Here is a 13588-nt window from a genome sequence, read left to right as displayed (position 1 = left end):
AATACCTTGCTGAACTTGGTTCTTTGAATTTCAGGCTGCATGCAGAGTTGAAAGAGCCTCTTGAGAAGCAACTGGAGGCTCTTCCTTTCGTGCCTCTGGAAACTGATATTCCTGCAGATGAAGGCATGGTGAGAAGCCTTCAAGAGCAACTACAGCTGGCAAAGCAAGTGTGTGAGATTAAACATTTATATTGTTTTATTTCTCTTGTTGTGTCTTGGCAGATTAGGGGAGGCTGTTTTCTTTCTTGATTCAGGAATCATTTAGTCAGAGTTTCTTGAGGCTGTATTGAGCCCCTTTTGAACTTAAAGACTTGAAGAAACTGCTTTCCTAGATTGATAAAATATTTTTTTAATGTCAATTTGTGTCAGTAATTTTACCTAGTTGACTTGATCTGTATGTTGAATTCATGATCAGCAACTCCATGAAATATTTTGTTCAATTTAGGCTTTTTGTGGTAGCTTATAATTTTAATCAAAACTATTGTAATGTGTTATGAGGAGGGAAGTGTGGGATAAAGAAAATAGTATCTAAATCTGAAATTACAAGTAAATTTTGTTCAGTTTATTACAATATATCAATTGTTGTGTATGATTCAGTTGAATTTGACAGCTGAATTTTGGTATTTGAATAGTATCTATATTGTAGGCTCACCTTAAAGACCTGTAAAATTTTGAGCTCTTCAAAAATAAAAAGCAAAAAACTGGAAGTGGAATTTGAACTTCCAAGCATCTGTTTTTCTGCACTCAAATTTAAACTTAAAATATGTGCAGAGAAAAGTATAGGTAATATTTTTGAAATAGAAGTTAAGACCTGTCTTTCTAGACAATGGTAGATGACAACAAATGTACTATAATAGAATATTGTTCTGTAAATTAGGAAAAAGACCAAGCAGTTGAGCGCTGGCGGACGTTGTCACAGGAGCACGATCGACTTCAGCAGCAGTACCAGGAGCGTGTGACCAAAACACACATCCTCATGACTGAAAGGAAAAATCAGAATGTAATTTTCATTTATTTTTGTCCTTCTTTTCCCATATACATAAATATAAATGTACACAAAATATGCGTGTGCATATAAATAATCCCGTGTTTGAATTGCATGGTCGGAAATATTCAAGACAGTAAAATGCCTGAAGAAGTTGCTTCAGATTTCTGAATTCTGAGGTGAAAGTTTTTCTTTATCTGTTCTCCTGTGTTTGAATGGCTAGAAAAGTAGTCACCATTTCCTGCTGTTCCTCAGTAAAAGAGTAAGCAGGTGAACAATCAAGTTCACTAGTCTTTGTCTAATGCTAGCTTGCATTTAGCAGCCTGTTTCTCTTCTGCTGAGTCTGGGGAAGGTCTTTCAGGGAATTCTTAGAAAAACTGTTCTGCTCTGATGAGCAGATGTGAAGAACTAACAGAAACTTGATGCATTTCTGTACCTTATTACATGTATTTCTAAGAGAGAACCTACAAAATGTTTTGATAGTAAGTGCATAGTGAGTTTTGGAAGGAGGCAGTTTGAGACTCAGTGAGAATTAGATCAATTGTTCAGTAGTAAATCTGATTTTATGGAGTACAAATTCAACAGCCAAAAACAATCTACCTCAAATCTATGAAGACACACTGAATTTCCTGCTACATGTGTAGTTTTTAAAAAATGTTTTCAGTTGACTACGAAGCTTTCTAATTATTCACTCTTTGTGACTATAATGATTATAAGAAACTCTGGATTCTCTTTTTAGGATCAGGTGACTGGCTTCCAGCAGCTGACTCGCCGACTGCACATGGTAAAACCTTCTGAACAGTGAACTAGTCATTTATTTATTTTCCTACTAGACCCTCAAAGTACAAAACCAAAGCAAAAAGGTGTCACTGCATGGCTGGTGTCACTCAAATTTGCAAACTTCTCCAGCAACAAGGAAGCAGTGATGGCTTTATTCCTGATCTCCAAACACCAGGTCAAGATGGTTGGGAGGTCAACTTCTAATTTTATGTTAACTCTTTCTTTTACACTTCAGTGGTAAGCTTACCCTCAGAATTACAGTATGTGGCTAATGTACTTCACAAGTTCAAAAATGTCTTCAGAAACTTTTTTTTTAATTGTGCCTTCTTGCATGTGCTAGCTCTGGCATATTTTTATACATTCCTGTTTTGGTACTGCTGTCTTTAGTGTCTTTGTCACCTTCTTGCACATTTTTCTGAGCTCTAATAAACTTTCAGTGCTTTATCCGCACATCCTTAGACTGTGAGATTTCTCAGTTAAATAAGCCTGGGCATTCCAAAATTGACAAACAGTTTTAATAGCAACTGTCAAGTAGTTTTTTTGTAAAAAATTGGAGGTGAAAGGTGAAGTTTTTGACTGAGCAGCTTTGTTTTTGATTCCTGTATGATTTTTTTCAGTGTTTGTTTTGAATACTGGCAGTGCAAAAAGACTCCTAACGTGCTCCAACAGTTTACTCTTGTTTTTATTACCAAAATCTTTTTTCCTCACATCAGAGAAAAGAGTTAAGACAATATTTAAGATAAAGATAATCCATTTGTTTGCATTATCCAAAAAACATTTGGCACCATCTGTTACCAAAGGCATAAAGATGTCATGGGATAAAGCATCAAGCCCTTTTTTGAGCTAACAAACTGAAAAATAGGAAGCGAGAAGATGTGTTAATTAGTCAGGTTTTTTATTGTGGTAAAACAGCTGTGTTTCCTAGATGTGCTCAGGTTGGAATTGTTCAGCATATTTATACATCCTCTGGAAATGAGATTCAGTATTGAGGCAAGAATGTTCACTGCTGTTGTTAGAATAGTAAAAACTGAAATAAACTGCAGAAATTTGCAGAAAGATCTCATTGATTATCTGAGTTCATTTAATCTGACATATTGTTGATTTAATGAAACCAAAATAATAAATGTGGGCAAGATGGAGGAGTTTTTACTTTGGGTACTCTGTGATGGTCTTGAACTGTTAGCATCCAGAATAGATATTCTAGTAAGTAGGAAGTACCTGAAAACAATTCTTAGCAAGAGTAAAAAAAGCAAAAAGAACATTAGCATTTAATAGGAGAGAGGGGAGAAAAGGAGAATATTGTGCATTTTGCATGCTGCCTGCCATTGTGGTCATCTTTACTATCCCAGTGTAAGGATGTGTAACATGTGTAACATTTTCTTTACTATAATGAACATGCTACAGATACCTTTATTTTGCAGACCAATCAGCAGTTTCTGAAGACTGTGACAGAACAAGATGTGGAACTAGAACAGCTACGAAAACAACTCAGGTATAAACAGATTTAAAGGCAGATTAAAAAAATAATTACTATCTTTTCTATTGCTTTTCCTGACCTGCTGCTGTGTCATGGGCCTTGTTTGTACTGCAAGTTCATTTCATCCTCATAGTTGCAATGGTTTCAATAACTGTCTCTGAAGTTTTTAAGACATCATTAGTGTTATGGTAAACATATTTCCAGTTCCTGGTTTTTAGTTCAGCTTTTCCCTGTAATAGTCAACATTTGACCTTTGATTTAAAAGGAAAAAACTTACCAGTATCCCATCACAATTGTTTCTGAAGATATGCTCTCATTAGAATACAGTTTGCTCAAAAGCCAGTTACATGGTTACTCATTACAGTTCTGAAATTTCAATGTTCAAATAAGCTTCAAAGTTTTAATTTTTTAAATTAGATTTGCATGCACCTCCTATCACTAAACCACAGGTTCTGTGGAAGTTAAAATCAAAGTAGTGTTAATTACATTCCTGAAGTATATCAAGGAAAAGGAGAAATAATATCTGTGACAAAATTTCATGATTATTTGTGTCTGTTCAGTGCTAGTTTACTGTGTCTGTTTTCTCTTTTAACTAGTGGTGGTTGATGTCAAATTAAAATTTTATTTCATTCAGCAGTGGATTTTGAACTGAGAGTAAAACAAGAAATTCAGGCATTATCCATCTCTAATTTCAGACACAATTATCCTCACCTTCCTCTCAGATCAGCCTAAAATCCTTGCACCCATAAAAACAGTGTTTTTCTCTGAGTTAATGGCTGCAGCTCTATCTAGCCCTAAAAAGTGCTGCAGCATTTCTCCAAGAAGTCTGAAATGTTTTCACCAGTTGCTTCTATAACATGAAAATGTAGTCTGCGTGGATTACAAAGCATATGGTGCAGATAATTCTAATCCTTTGGGATGTTTTTAATAGTTTTTCATGATTTATGATAATAAAGTACGAAGTCAGGAATGCAAAAGTAGATTTTCAAAAAATCAGCTTGTGTGTTAGAGAATTGAGGTTTAAATTAGGTTTGTATGGGCTGGGTAAGACACACAAATTAAGAAACTTGGCACAGCTTGGGCATGGATCTGCATTTCAGAATCTTAAAACTCTTAGAGATAACTTGCCAAGATTAGGCTAAAGATACATTGTACAGTAAAGAATAAAAGCTGCATCTTTAGAATCAATTTGTTGCCTGTAAAATGCAGACCTCTGAATTCAATCTGAATCTCAATTTAGTTGTTAAAATGCATTTTTAATACTTAAAGTGTTATGATTTTTATGCCCTTTTTATGTTTTTCTTATTTTCCCCTTCTTAAGATGCCTTTTTAGTTTTCATTTTGTTTTACAACACTTCTAAAATAGTTTGCAAAAGGCAATTTAATGTCCTCCTGAATTTACAGTACTTCTTCTAGGAGAAAGATGCAATGTTTCAGATGGACTAAGGTCAAAGTTTTGGACCCACCCTGAAGACTGTGTGTTTAGGAATAATGTTTTTATTGTAGTTTTTGCTTCTTAAAGAAATTGTAACCAAATTAACTTTTCTAATTAATTGGGCTGAAAAAAAGTATTTTTGTTAAGTTGCTTGAATTATTTATATTTTGCTGAAGATTTTCATGTAGGTACAGTATGGTTGACTTTTATGGCCCTAATTCAAAACCAGTATTTCTAGAAGAAATATTTGCTTGAAGTTGATTGTTATAGGTATGAAATATTTTCCAGCTTCTTTCATGCCTATTGGTGCTGCAGTTTGCATGAGCTAATCTAATGCATGTTTGCTCTCTTTTAACTTTATGATAGCATTAGTCACTGGTTTTTAAATTTAGCCTGAAAAGCAGCATGAATAATTGGGTTACACCCCAGGTGAAGGCTCTCTGTGTCTTTCTGTTCCCAAGTCAGAGGAGTGGGAAGGTTGTTTTTTTCAACAGACTTTTCTACTGAGGAGGAAAGGCCACTAGTCATTAACATGATTCACTAACTATTCCTTTTTTTTTCTTCTCCTTCAGCCCACAGAAACTATTCAGATTACAAAGAACATCAGCTGAAATCTTTAGAAGTGTATAATGATTGTTTTAATTCCTTGTCCTGTTGCTTTAAAAAGCGAAATCTAAATCTACAGAAGACTTCTCTGTTACATTTCTGTGACTGGTTATACCCAAGTTATTGAATCACTAGAAGTTTTTGATTGCCTACCACTCCTCTTTAATCAAACCATACACCTTCCTAATAATCTGTGAAGTAATTTCCACAGGACTTTTGGAATTTGGTATTACTCTCTCTCTTGGGCCACATAGTGAAAAGGAGAAGGGGGAACCTCTTCTGCCCTGTAAGAAAAATATTGTGGAATTTTTCTGATCTTCACAGCTATTGGGACAAAGTTTTAATTGAGCCAATATTTTTCCCTCTATAATAACTTTTTTTTATATGCAGGCAAGCCAGAAGAGATGGGCAGGTAGCAAATGCTAAGCTTGAAGAAATGATGGCATTGAAAGAGAAGCTTCAGAGCCAGCTGGAGAGAAAGGTATTTTGGAAAAGGGAATAATTTCTGTTGCCACTGAGTGGACAGTCAGTTTCTGAATGCTGATGTTAAATTAGCTGCAAGTTGTTATCTAGCTTGTTTTATGTGAGTATATCTTTATTTTGTTCAGGGAAGCTCAGATCAGGTCTGGATAATACTTTCATTCTTTACAGGAAGAAGACAGGATATTTGCCCAGGAGAAAGAAACAGCATCTGACAAACGCTTGCAGCAAATGCAGTCTAGTATAAAACAGTTAGAAATAAGGTAAAGAGAACTCCCTGTGTGTTACTAACAGGATACAGGCAAAAATTACACCATGCTCTACAAAAATAGAGGGGTTGTCTGTCTTTGTGTGGTTTTATATGGTTTTTACATGTTAGGAAGTAACAAAGCTGTATTTGACAATCCCTCTGAGGATCTCTTGTCCTTTCTCATGCCTGCCAATACTGACAATCATAGTTAAACAATAAGAATTCCTGAGCTGTTGTGAAATTACCAGTGGTTTTTCTTTCTCTGAAACTATAGCTGCAACTTCATTGCCCACATCCAATTATTCCGTTTCCTCCACAGAGGAAAACTTTATTTCTTCTGGGGTTGTTCTGTTCTGGTTTAATATAGAACATTTTCAGTGATGGATCCCAGGATATCACTGGGATTCTTCTAAGGATCTTCTGAGATTACATATCTGAGTTAACTCCTATAATTCTTTTTCTTTCTAGGACTTGATTGATCATCAAACTCAAAATACTCTAGCCAAAAACAAGCAGGAAACAGTGCAATTTGGGCAATTTATGAATAGATACTTACTAATAGCTCCATTGAAATGGATCAGTGTTCTGAATAACCACCACATTGTTAAATTTCTGCTGTCTTGTAGACTGTGTGTGGCTGTTCAAGATGCTGAACAGCTGAGAGCAGAAAAAGTAGCCCTGGAGGAACAGATCAGAGAGCTTCAGGCCAAGGCTGCCAGTCTAGAAAATGAGACGTATGAGGCTGTTGCAAAAGTCCAAGATTGCATACAGCTCTTGGAAGAAGCTAACCTGCAAAAAAGTCAGGTATGTCCTGTAAATTAGGATATTTAGGATACACAAGCTAGCTTCTTTCATGTCTGTTGTGCTACAATTAATCATGCATAGAGAGCAGACTGGGATGTGACCACACATCTCTCAGACTTTTCATACAGTATACATTTCAAAGCATGTGTTGAGTGCCTGGATAAAAGTCATCTAAGTGATAACACTGTACCTGAACATGAATCTTCCAAGGTTTTGACAGTAGTTCAGAGTTTCTTGCCAAATACTGGTGTCAGAAGAAAAAGGAAGGTTCTGTTATGAATTTATAACTGTTAAGACAAGACATAGGAAACAAGGAAGTGCAGAGTTATCAACAAAGAAATCTAGACATGTGGAGAGGCCTTAAAAGAAACTTTTCTATACATTGTGTGATTAAACTATCCTAGAGTAACATTTATGCCCAAAATATGGATATGAAAACATGGCTCAAGGAGCCGAAAGAAAGCAGACAACTCTTAACGTACTGCTCTGGCTTAAACATCCTGAATTTGTCAAACTGGGAAGAAAATTTAATTAACAGAAGAAAAAAAATAAAAAATGTTCTATTAATGAACAGAATTTAAAAATGCACATTACAGTAATTTCACGAATACAAGCCGCAGTAATTAGACAAAAATTTTGGTGGAAACCCGGAAGTGCGGCCAATATTCCGGTGCGGCTAATCTATGGACAAAAATGTGATATCTGCCCTTACCTAGTATCATACCAGTCCAGTCCTGAGCCGAAACACTTTGAAATCCATGGTTTCCCGTTGTTCCGACAATGAACCAATCAGAGAACAGCTTATTGCCTGCCTGTGGATGGCGGCGTTACTGAGGGGCGGGGGTTGTTATCGGGGTGAGTTACCTCGGCGAGTTACCTCGGCAGTTCGATAAAAGTGTGTGATATTTCTCTGTACTTTTTAAAGTGTTTTCAGTCTTGTGCGGCTGCGGGGCTGGCTGGGCTTGCAGGGAGAGGGCTGAGGGAGCTGCTAGGTTCGCAGGGAGAAGGATGAAGCGGCTGCTCGCCCTGCTGGGAGAGGGGTAGAGCAGTCGCTCACCGTGCTGGGAGAGGGGTAGAGCAGTCGCTCACCGTGCTGGGAGAGGGGTAGAGCAGCCGCTCGCCCTGATGGGAGAGGGGTAGAGCAGTCGCTCGCCCTGCTGGGAGAGGGCTGGGGGGGGCCGCTCAGCTCACAGGGAGAGGGGCAGAGCAACCGCTCGCCCTGCTGGGAGAGGGGTAGAGCAGCCGCTCGCCCTGCTGGGAGAGGGGTAGAGCAGCCGCTCGCCGTGCTGGGAGAGGGGTAGAGCAGCTGCTCGCCCTGCTGGGAGAGGGGTAGAGCAGTCACTCGCCCTGCTGGGAGAGGGCTGGGGGGGGCCGCTCAGCTCACAGGGGGAGGGGCAGAGCAGCCGCTCGCCGTGCTGGGACAGGGCTGGGGGGGGCCGCTCACCCGCGGGGCTGAGCGGGGTGTCTGTGCCAGCACGGAGATGTGGCTCCGCTCGGAGCTCAGCTGCCTGCCCGCGCGGCTGAGCGGTTGTTTAAAGGCAACGCAGATCCATTGGGAATGCTCGCAAAATGACCACACTATTGTTCCTGTCTTTTTCGGCTTGTAAATAAAGGGTGTGTCTTTTTTCACTTGGAAACAATGTTTCCGAGGTCGGCAGTAAGCCAGTAAGCCCCGGCGATCCCGCGATTGTGTTACTAAATGACAACTTTGTGAAAGTTCGCAGCGAACTAAATTGCGGCTAATATTCCAGGAGCGGCTTATCTATTAACAAAGGCAACAATGTTGGCAACACACCGGATATGCGGCTTATAGTCCGTGCGGCTTGTATTCGTGAATTTACTGTAATAGATATACCTGTTAACACTTTGTGTTTTAAATTTTTTTCTCCCTGCTCTGTAGGAGATTGAGGTAAAAATTTTGCTCTGGGTTCCTGTGCTTTCTTGTGTGTCATTCCATGCTCAGCCAAAATCTCCAAGTCCCAATAGAAAAAGGCATCTGCTGTCACTAACTCTGTGTGTGGTTCTGACTTACAAGAATGTGCATATAGTGCAACCTGTTTTCAGTCTCAGCTAGTCCCAAGTAACAAGGAAAAGGTGTCTTTTGAGCAGTGTGGGTTTTTCTCTTGGTGCTGTTAGTATCACACTGAAATATCAGTCATATTTGATTTTGTTTCTTTTCTTCTAGGCACTCTTTGGGGAGAAACAAAAGGAAGAAGAGATAAAAAATCTGCAGGAAGAAATGTCTCAACTTGCAGAAAATACTGCTGCAAGAATTAGAAAGGAAGTAAGTTAAGATGTTTGGAAAAAATGGGGAGATTCTTTGGTTTTCCTCAGAGTCAAAAGCTACTGCTGGTGCATAGTCATCGTGAGCAGTTTTCTCACAAGAGTTTGGATAATAGAAGTAGCAAGACACCTGTGGTGTCTTCATTAGTGCTTTTTTTTTCTCCTAAACACCCTCAGTTAAAGTAGCATGGATTGATAATAATAATTCTTCTAACATTTATGCCATAAGTTGCCAGTTATTGCAGTCCCAGGTATTTGCATGCTTCATATACATGCACGACCTATAGACTACATATATATACACATACATAAGGCAAAAAGCAAGATGGAAAAATAGTTTGTGGCACTAATTTTGTCATTTTGTTTTGGTCACAGGTAGACACTGCAAAGAAGCAATGTAACCTGCAGCTTTCTCGGCTAGCAGAAGAAGTTTCAGCTCTTCAGATGGTATGGAGTTGATTGATTAAAATATTTTCAATAGCAAAACATTCAAGACTTTTGGGTTTTGCTGATTAAAGGCTTCGACTAGAATTTAGTATTTTAGGTCAATCAACATGTAGTCAATGAGTAATTGTATAGCACATTGCATCCTGCATGTCTTCAGGGATGAGTTCACAGGCATTTTGACAGTGAGATCAGTGCTCTAGAAAGTATTTCCCATGTGGTGGCACTTTTTCAGTATCCCTTTTTCTTTTAGAGAAACACTGAACTCAGCTTTCCATGCTTATCTGTGGTTGTGTGTGTAGAAAAGAAAGCTGATAAAGTATCCCAAGACAAAGTCTGTGGATCACAGACATCATATTTCTGAAAGGACCAGGAGCTTGTAATAAATTATGCAGGTGACCAAAAGAATTTGGTGCTTATGCACCTATTTATACATTAAATTTATTTTTAAAAGGTTTCATTTGATGTGTCTTGGTCTGCATATTGAATGATCTTATAGAGAAAATAATGAGCAGGTAATTAGAATGAAATGCATCCATGGCAGTAGCAAGAGCTACATTTACTCTGGGTGGGGTTTGGCTTCAGCACTTCTTGAATTTTTTATTTATTCAATCTTATTTTAAAATTACTTTTATAAAAAGGAGTGTGGAGAAAAACAGAGTCAAATTGAACGAGTCATAAGAGAAAAGAGAGCAGTGGAAGAAGAACTTGAAAAGGTAAGGCAGTTGTATGTATTTTTACATCACATTTAAAATCTCCTTACAGAAGGAAAAATACATTGATTTTTCTCATTTTTCATGTATTTCTCCCTTAAGTCCTTATTTTATTTTTTGTGTTGATTTTCTAAATTGTAAATTTTTATATATTTACTTTAAGGTTCTTAACGTTCTTTTTTTTTAAATCCAGAAGGTCTTTTAAAGCTGCAACACCAAACTAAAAAAGAAAGTTCTTTGGAAGATGTAAAAAGTAAAAGAGATATTTAACATAATCCAAAGGAATGCTGGTACATATTCCAGTTAAGATCGATAGACAGAAAATGAAATAAATGTCTGATCAGATCTTTGGAAACTTCTCTTTTTCAAGAGGCAGAACCAACGTTAGAAGTTCAGTTTTATTTTAAATCAGGGGAAAATAGGATGCAACGAGGAGTAAACTCACATGGAAGTTTACTCTTCAGATTTACAGGGAACACAGAGAGCATGAATCTGACAGCAGAAAGCTGGAGCAGCTGCACCAGAAGTATTTACTTGCAGAAGCTGCCAAAGATGACCTTCAGCGGAGTCTGCAGCTGACACAAAATAAACTGAAACAACTGGAAATGAAGTAAGTGATGAACAGATGTTTACAGAAGTAAGAAGAGAAAGCCATGATAATTACTTGAGACTATTTAAACTGTTCAGTGTGTGCTAGGCCTTTGTCATATATTTTTCTTCAGTAGCATAATATCAAGAGACCATAATTGTGCAACTAAGATTGATTTTATCAATTCCATCATCATGACCAAGTTCTTTGCTGATCTGTGCATAGCTCCCAGTCTATATCTTTTATTCTGTGGTCCAGGAGTTGTTCAGTTCTTCAGCTGCAGCCAGACTTTCCTTCTCTTTTAGCTCTGAGGAAGAGAAATCTCGTTGCCAGGAAGTTATCTGTAAATTGCAAAGCACTCTAGATTCAGAGAGAGAGAAGAGTGCCTTTGTCAGTGAACAAAGACTAAAACTTCAGCAAGAGAATGAACATCTGCAAAATGAAATGGAGGGTTTGAGAAAACTGGCAGTAGAGGCTCAACAAAAAGCTAAAATAAAGGTATGTTTTATTTGGGTTTTTTTGTTATGTAAGACTAATATTTGCTTAGTAAGGCAACAGTTTAAGGAAAAAGCATTAAATGCTTAAGATTGAGAGTTTCAGTGATGCTTCCTGGTTGCTGCTTAAAAGTAATTTTATTGTTGCATTGTGAGTCCTCAGAATCCATGGAGTAACTCAATCTCTGCTAATTAAATTGTATTTTAACGTGTATTAAATTCTCCTTGATAACAAGACCCCGAATGTTCTCTGCTTTAAAGAAGATGAATAGATTAAATAATATTGCAATTCCTGATCTTCATTTCTTTATTGTCTCTAGTGTGTCAGAAATCTTTGACTTTCTGCCCAGAATGTTCCTCTACCTGTGTGTCCACCATGCTGTCAGGGCAGTGTGCAACTAATAAATAATTTAATAGTGTGGCTGTCAAGCATTGGCTCTTACTTTCTGGACGGAGGAAATCTTTCTCTATGCTTAGCTGCAGACAAGATCATTAGCTGAAAGCTGTTTGTTCTTTTTGGACATGCTCCCTTAAATGCCCCTGAGCAGGCTGCAGGTAGGATAAGGAATCAGTAGTAACCTCAGCAGAGGTGTGGTGTACCTGTGGCTTCTGGAAGGAGCAACTTTCATCCTTGATACCAAAAAAAAAAAAAAAAAAAAAAACAAACAAAAAAAAAAGGCAATCTAAGGATCTGGAGCAATGAAGACAACCTCAGTAAGCAGTTCTACAAAATGTGAACAGGGACCAGCTCAATTCTGGCTTCCACTTTGCACTACATGATAAAAAAAGCTGTCAAATTGAACAGGGATTCTTGTCCAACTCCAGAGCCTTTTGCTCAAACAAAGGATCAGAATTTTGTAACAGAGAGGTAGTGGATAGAAAGCATAGAAAGCATATACTAAATGTGTGTGTGTCCCATTTTTAATCAGACAGGCTTTCATTATAGTCACAGATAAGATTCACTGCTTGATTTCATTTCCCTCTGATGTACAAAGAGTTGCAGATGCAGTTAAGAAACTCCTAACACATTTAGCTAGATGAAAAAGAATGAACTTGTGGAGGTAACACAAGGGAGAAGAATGAAGATTACTTACAAAAATAAGCATACACAGCTCATTATCCTTTATTGTCAGTTGTCCTATTTGCTTAAATTGGCTTTGGGAACACATATCTCTGAGTATATAATTAGAAGTTTAATTCCTGTATGTTACACACTTTCAACAAATGTTTATAAATTTAACTCAGGCGTTGTAAAACAAATGAAAAAAAAAATAGACTGAGAGATTTGATTGTACCAGATTTGTGGGGTTTTTTTAGATAAGCACAATGGAGCATGAGCATGCAGTGAAAGAACATGGGTATGAAGCTCGACTGAAGGAGATGGAGGACACCAGCCACAAGTCCACTGCTGAGCTCAGATGTCTCTTAGCAGCTCAGCAAAAAGCAACAAACCGGTGGAAAGAAGAAATAAAAACCCTCACTGAAACCACAGAAGCCAGGATCAGTAAGCTGAAGTAAGTGCAGTTCTGTTCCCCTACTGCAAAGTGTGTTCCAGATACTGTTTGGTGTGTGGCAGTAGATCTGTGGGGGAAAGGCATGAAGAGCAAACCATCCAGACTTAGATGTGCTTGCAGGAAAAGAAAGTGATCTGAACAGAACCTGTGATACTCTCTCTGAAGTAAAACTTTCACTGTTTCATTATCTTGTTGATAATGTGTGAGGTTTTGTAATGACAAAAAGTAAATGGAATATGTTGCTTTTGATTTTTCTCTTTCAAGATACAGCACACTCAATTTAGACAATTTTAACTTTGAATTATGAGAACTTCCATACCTCTTCAGAAAGCCAATTGTGGTGTGAGTCTCCAGACTTGTAAAATAAACTGGACAAAAACCTTTTGGAATGTACACCTAATGTTCTCTTCTGAGCAGTTGCTGTTATAAATGAAGATAAAAATGGGTTGTGTGATTCTCCTAAGGAAAAAATATGGTATAAAATACTTTTCTTTTAATTAATCCATATTTCTAGGCTAGTATTTTGCAGTGCAGAATATAAGAATATTTTCTGTTTTGGAAGTTTCCCCTATGCTTTATTTCATTTCTAGGTGCAGGAAATGCTGTCAGTTAGCTCAAATAGACTATTAATTTGAGATTCAATTAGCATGGTATTTTTATAGAACTGCAGAGGAGTTTATGTCCTCTTCAAAACTGGTGGAAAATTGGAGGAGGTTGGCACACTGGCCCACAATA

The 13588-nt window shown here is 37.7% G+C and overlaps 1 protein-coding gene across 3 annotated transcripts in view; it reads left to right on the top strand.

Annotated features, from left to right (window-relative positions):
• Positions 1 to 13588, top strand: part of SCLT1 (sodium channel and clathrin linker 1) — a 33499-nt gene that overhangs the window by 3616 nt on the left and 16295 nt on the right. For all 3 annotated transcript variants that reach the window (XR_004417909.1, XM_033059416.1, XM_033059415.2), the window contains exons 6-18: positions 35 to 167; positions 877 to 999; positions 1724 to 1768; positions 3186 to 3256; positions 5673 to 5763; positions 5934 to 6025; positions 6639 to 6816; positions 9002 to 9100; positions 9475 to 9546; positions 10185 to 10259; positions 10721 to 10866; positions 11151 to 11343; positions 12657 to 12853. Coding sequence is in view for 2 of the 3 variants with exons in the window: in XM_033059416.1 (XP_032915307.1) it covers positions 35 to 167; positions 877 to 999; positions 1724 to 1768; positions 3186 to 3256; positions 5673 to 5763; positions 5934 to 6025; positions 6639 to 6816; positions 9002 to 9100; positions 9475 to 9546; positions 10185 to 10259; positions 10721 to 10866; positions 11151 to 11343; positions 12657 to 12853 (1515 nt within the window). In the remaining variant the exon portion in view is untranslated. The remainder of the gene's footprint in view (positions 1 to 34; positions 168 to 876; positions 1000 to 1723; positions 1769 to 3185; positions 3257 to 5672; positions 5764 to 5933; positions 6026 to 6638; positions 6817 to 9001; positions 9101 to 9474; positions 9547 to 10184; positions 10260 to 10720; positions 10867 to 11150; positions 11344 to 12656; positions 12854 to 13588) is intronic.

The sequence above is a fragment of the Catharus ustulatus genome, chromosome 5, assembly GCF_009819885.2.
Source record: "Catharus ustulatus isolate bCatUst1 chromosome 5, bCatUst1.pri.v2, whole genome shotgun sequence".
NCBI lineage: Eukaryota > Metazoa > Chordata > Aves > Passeriformes > Turdidae > Catharus > Catharus ustulatus.
This window is presented reverse-complemented; position numbering and strand designations above follow the sequence as displayed.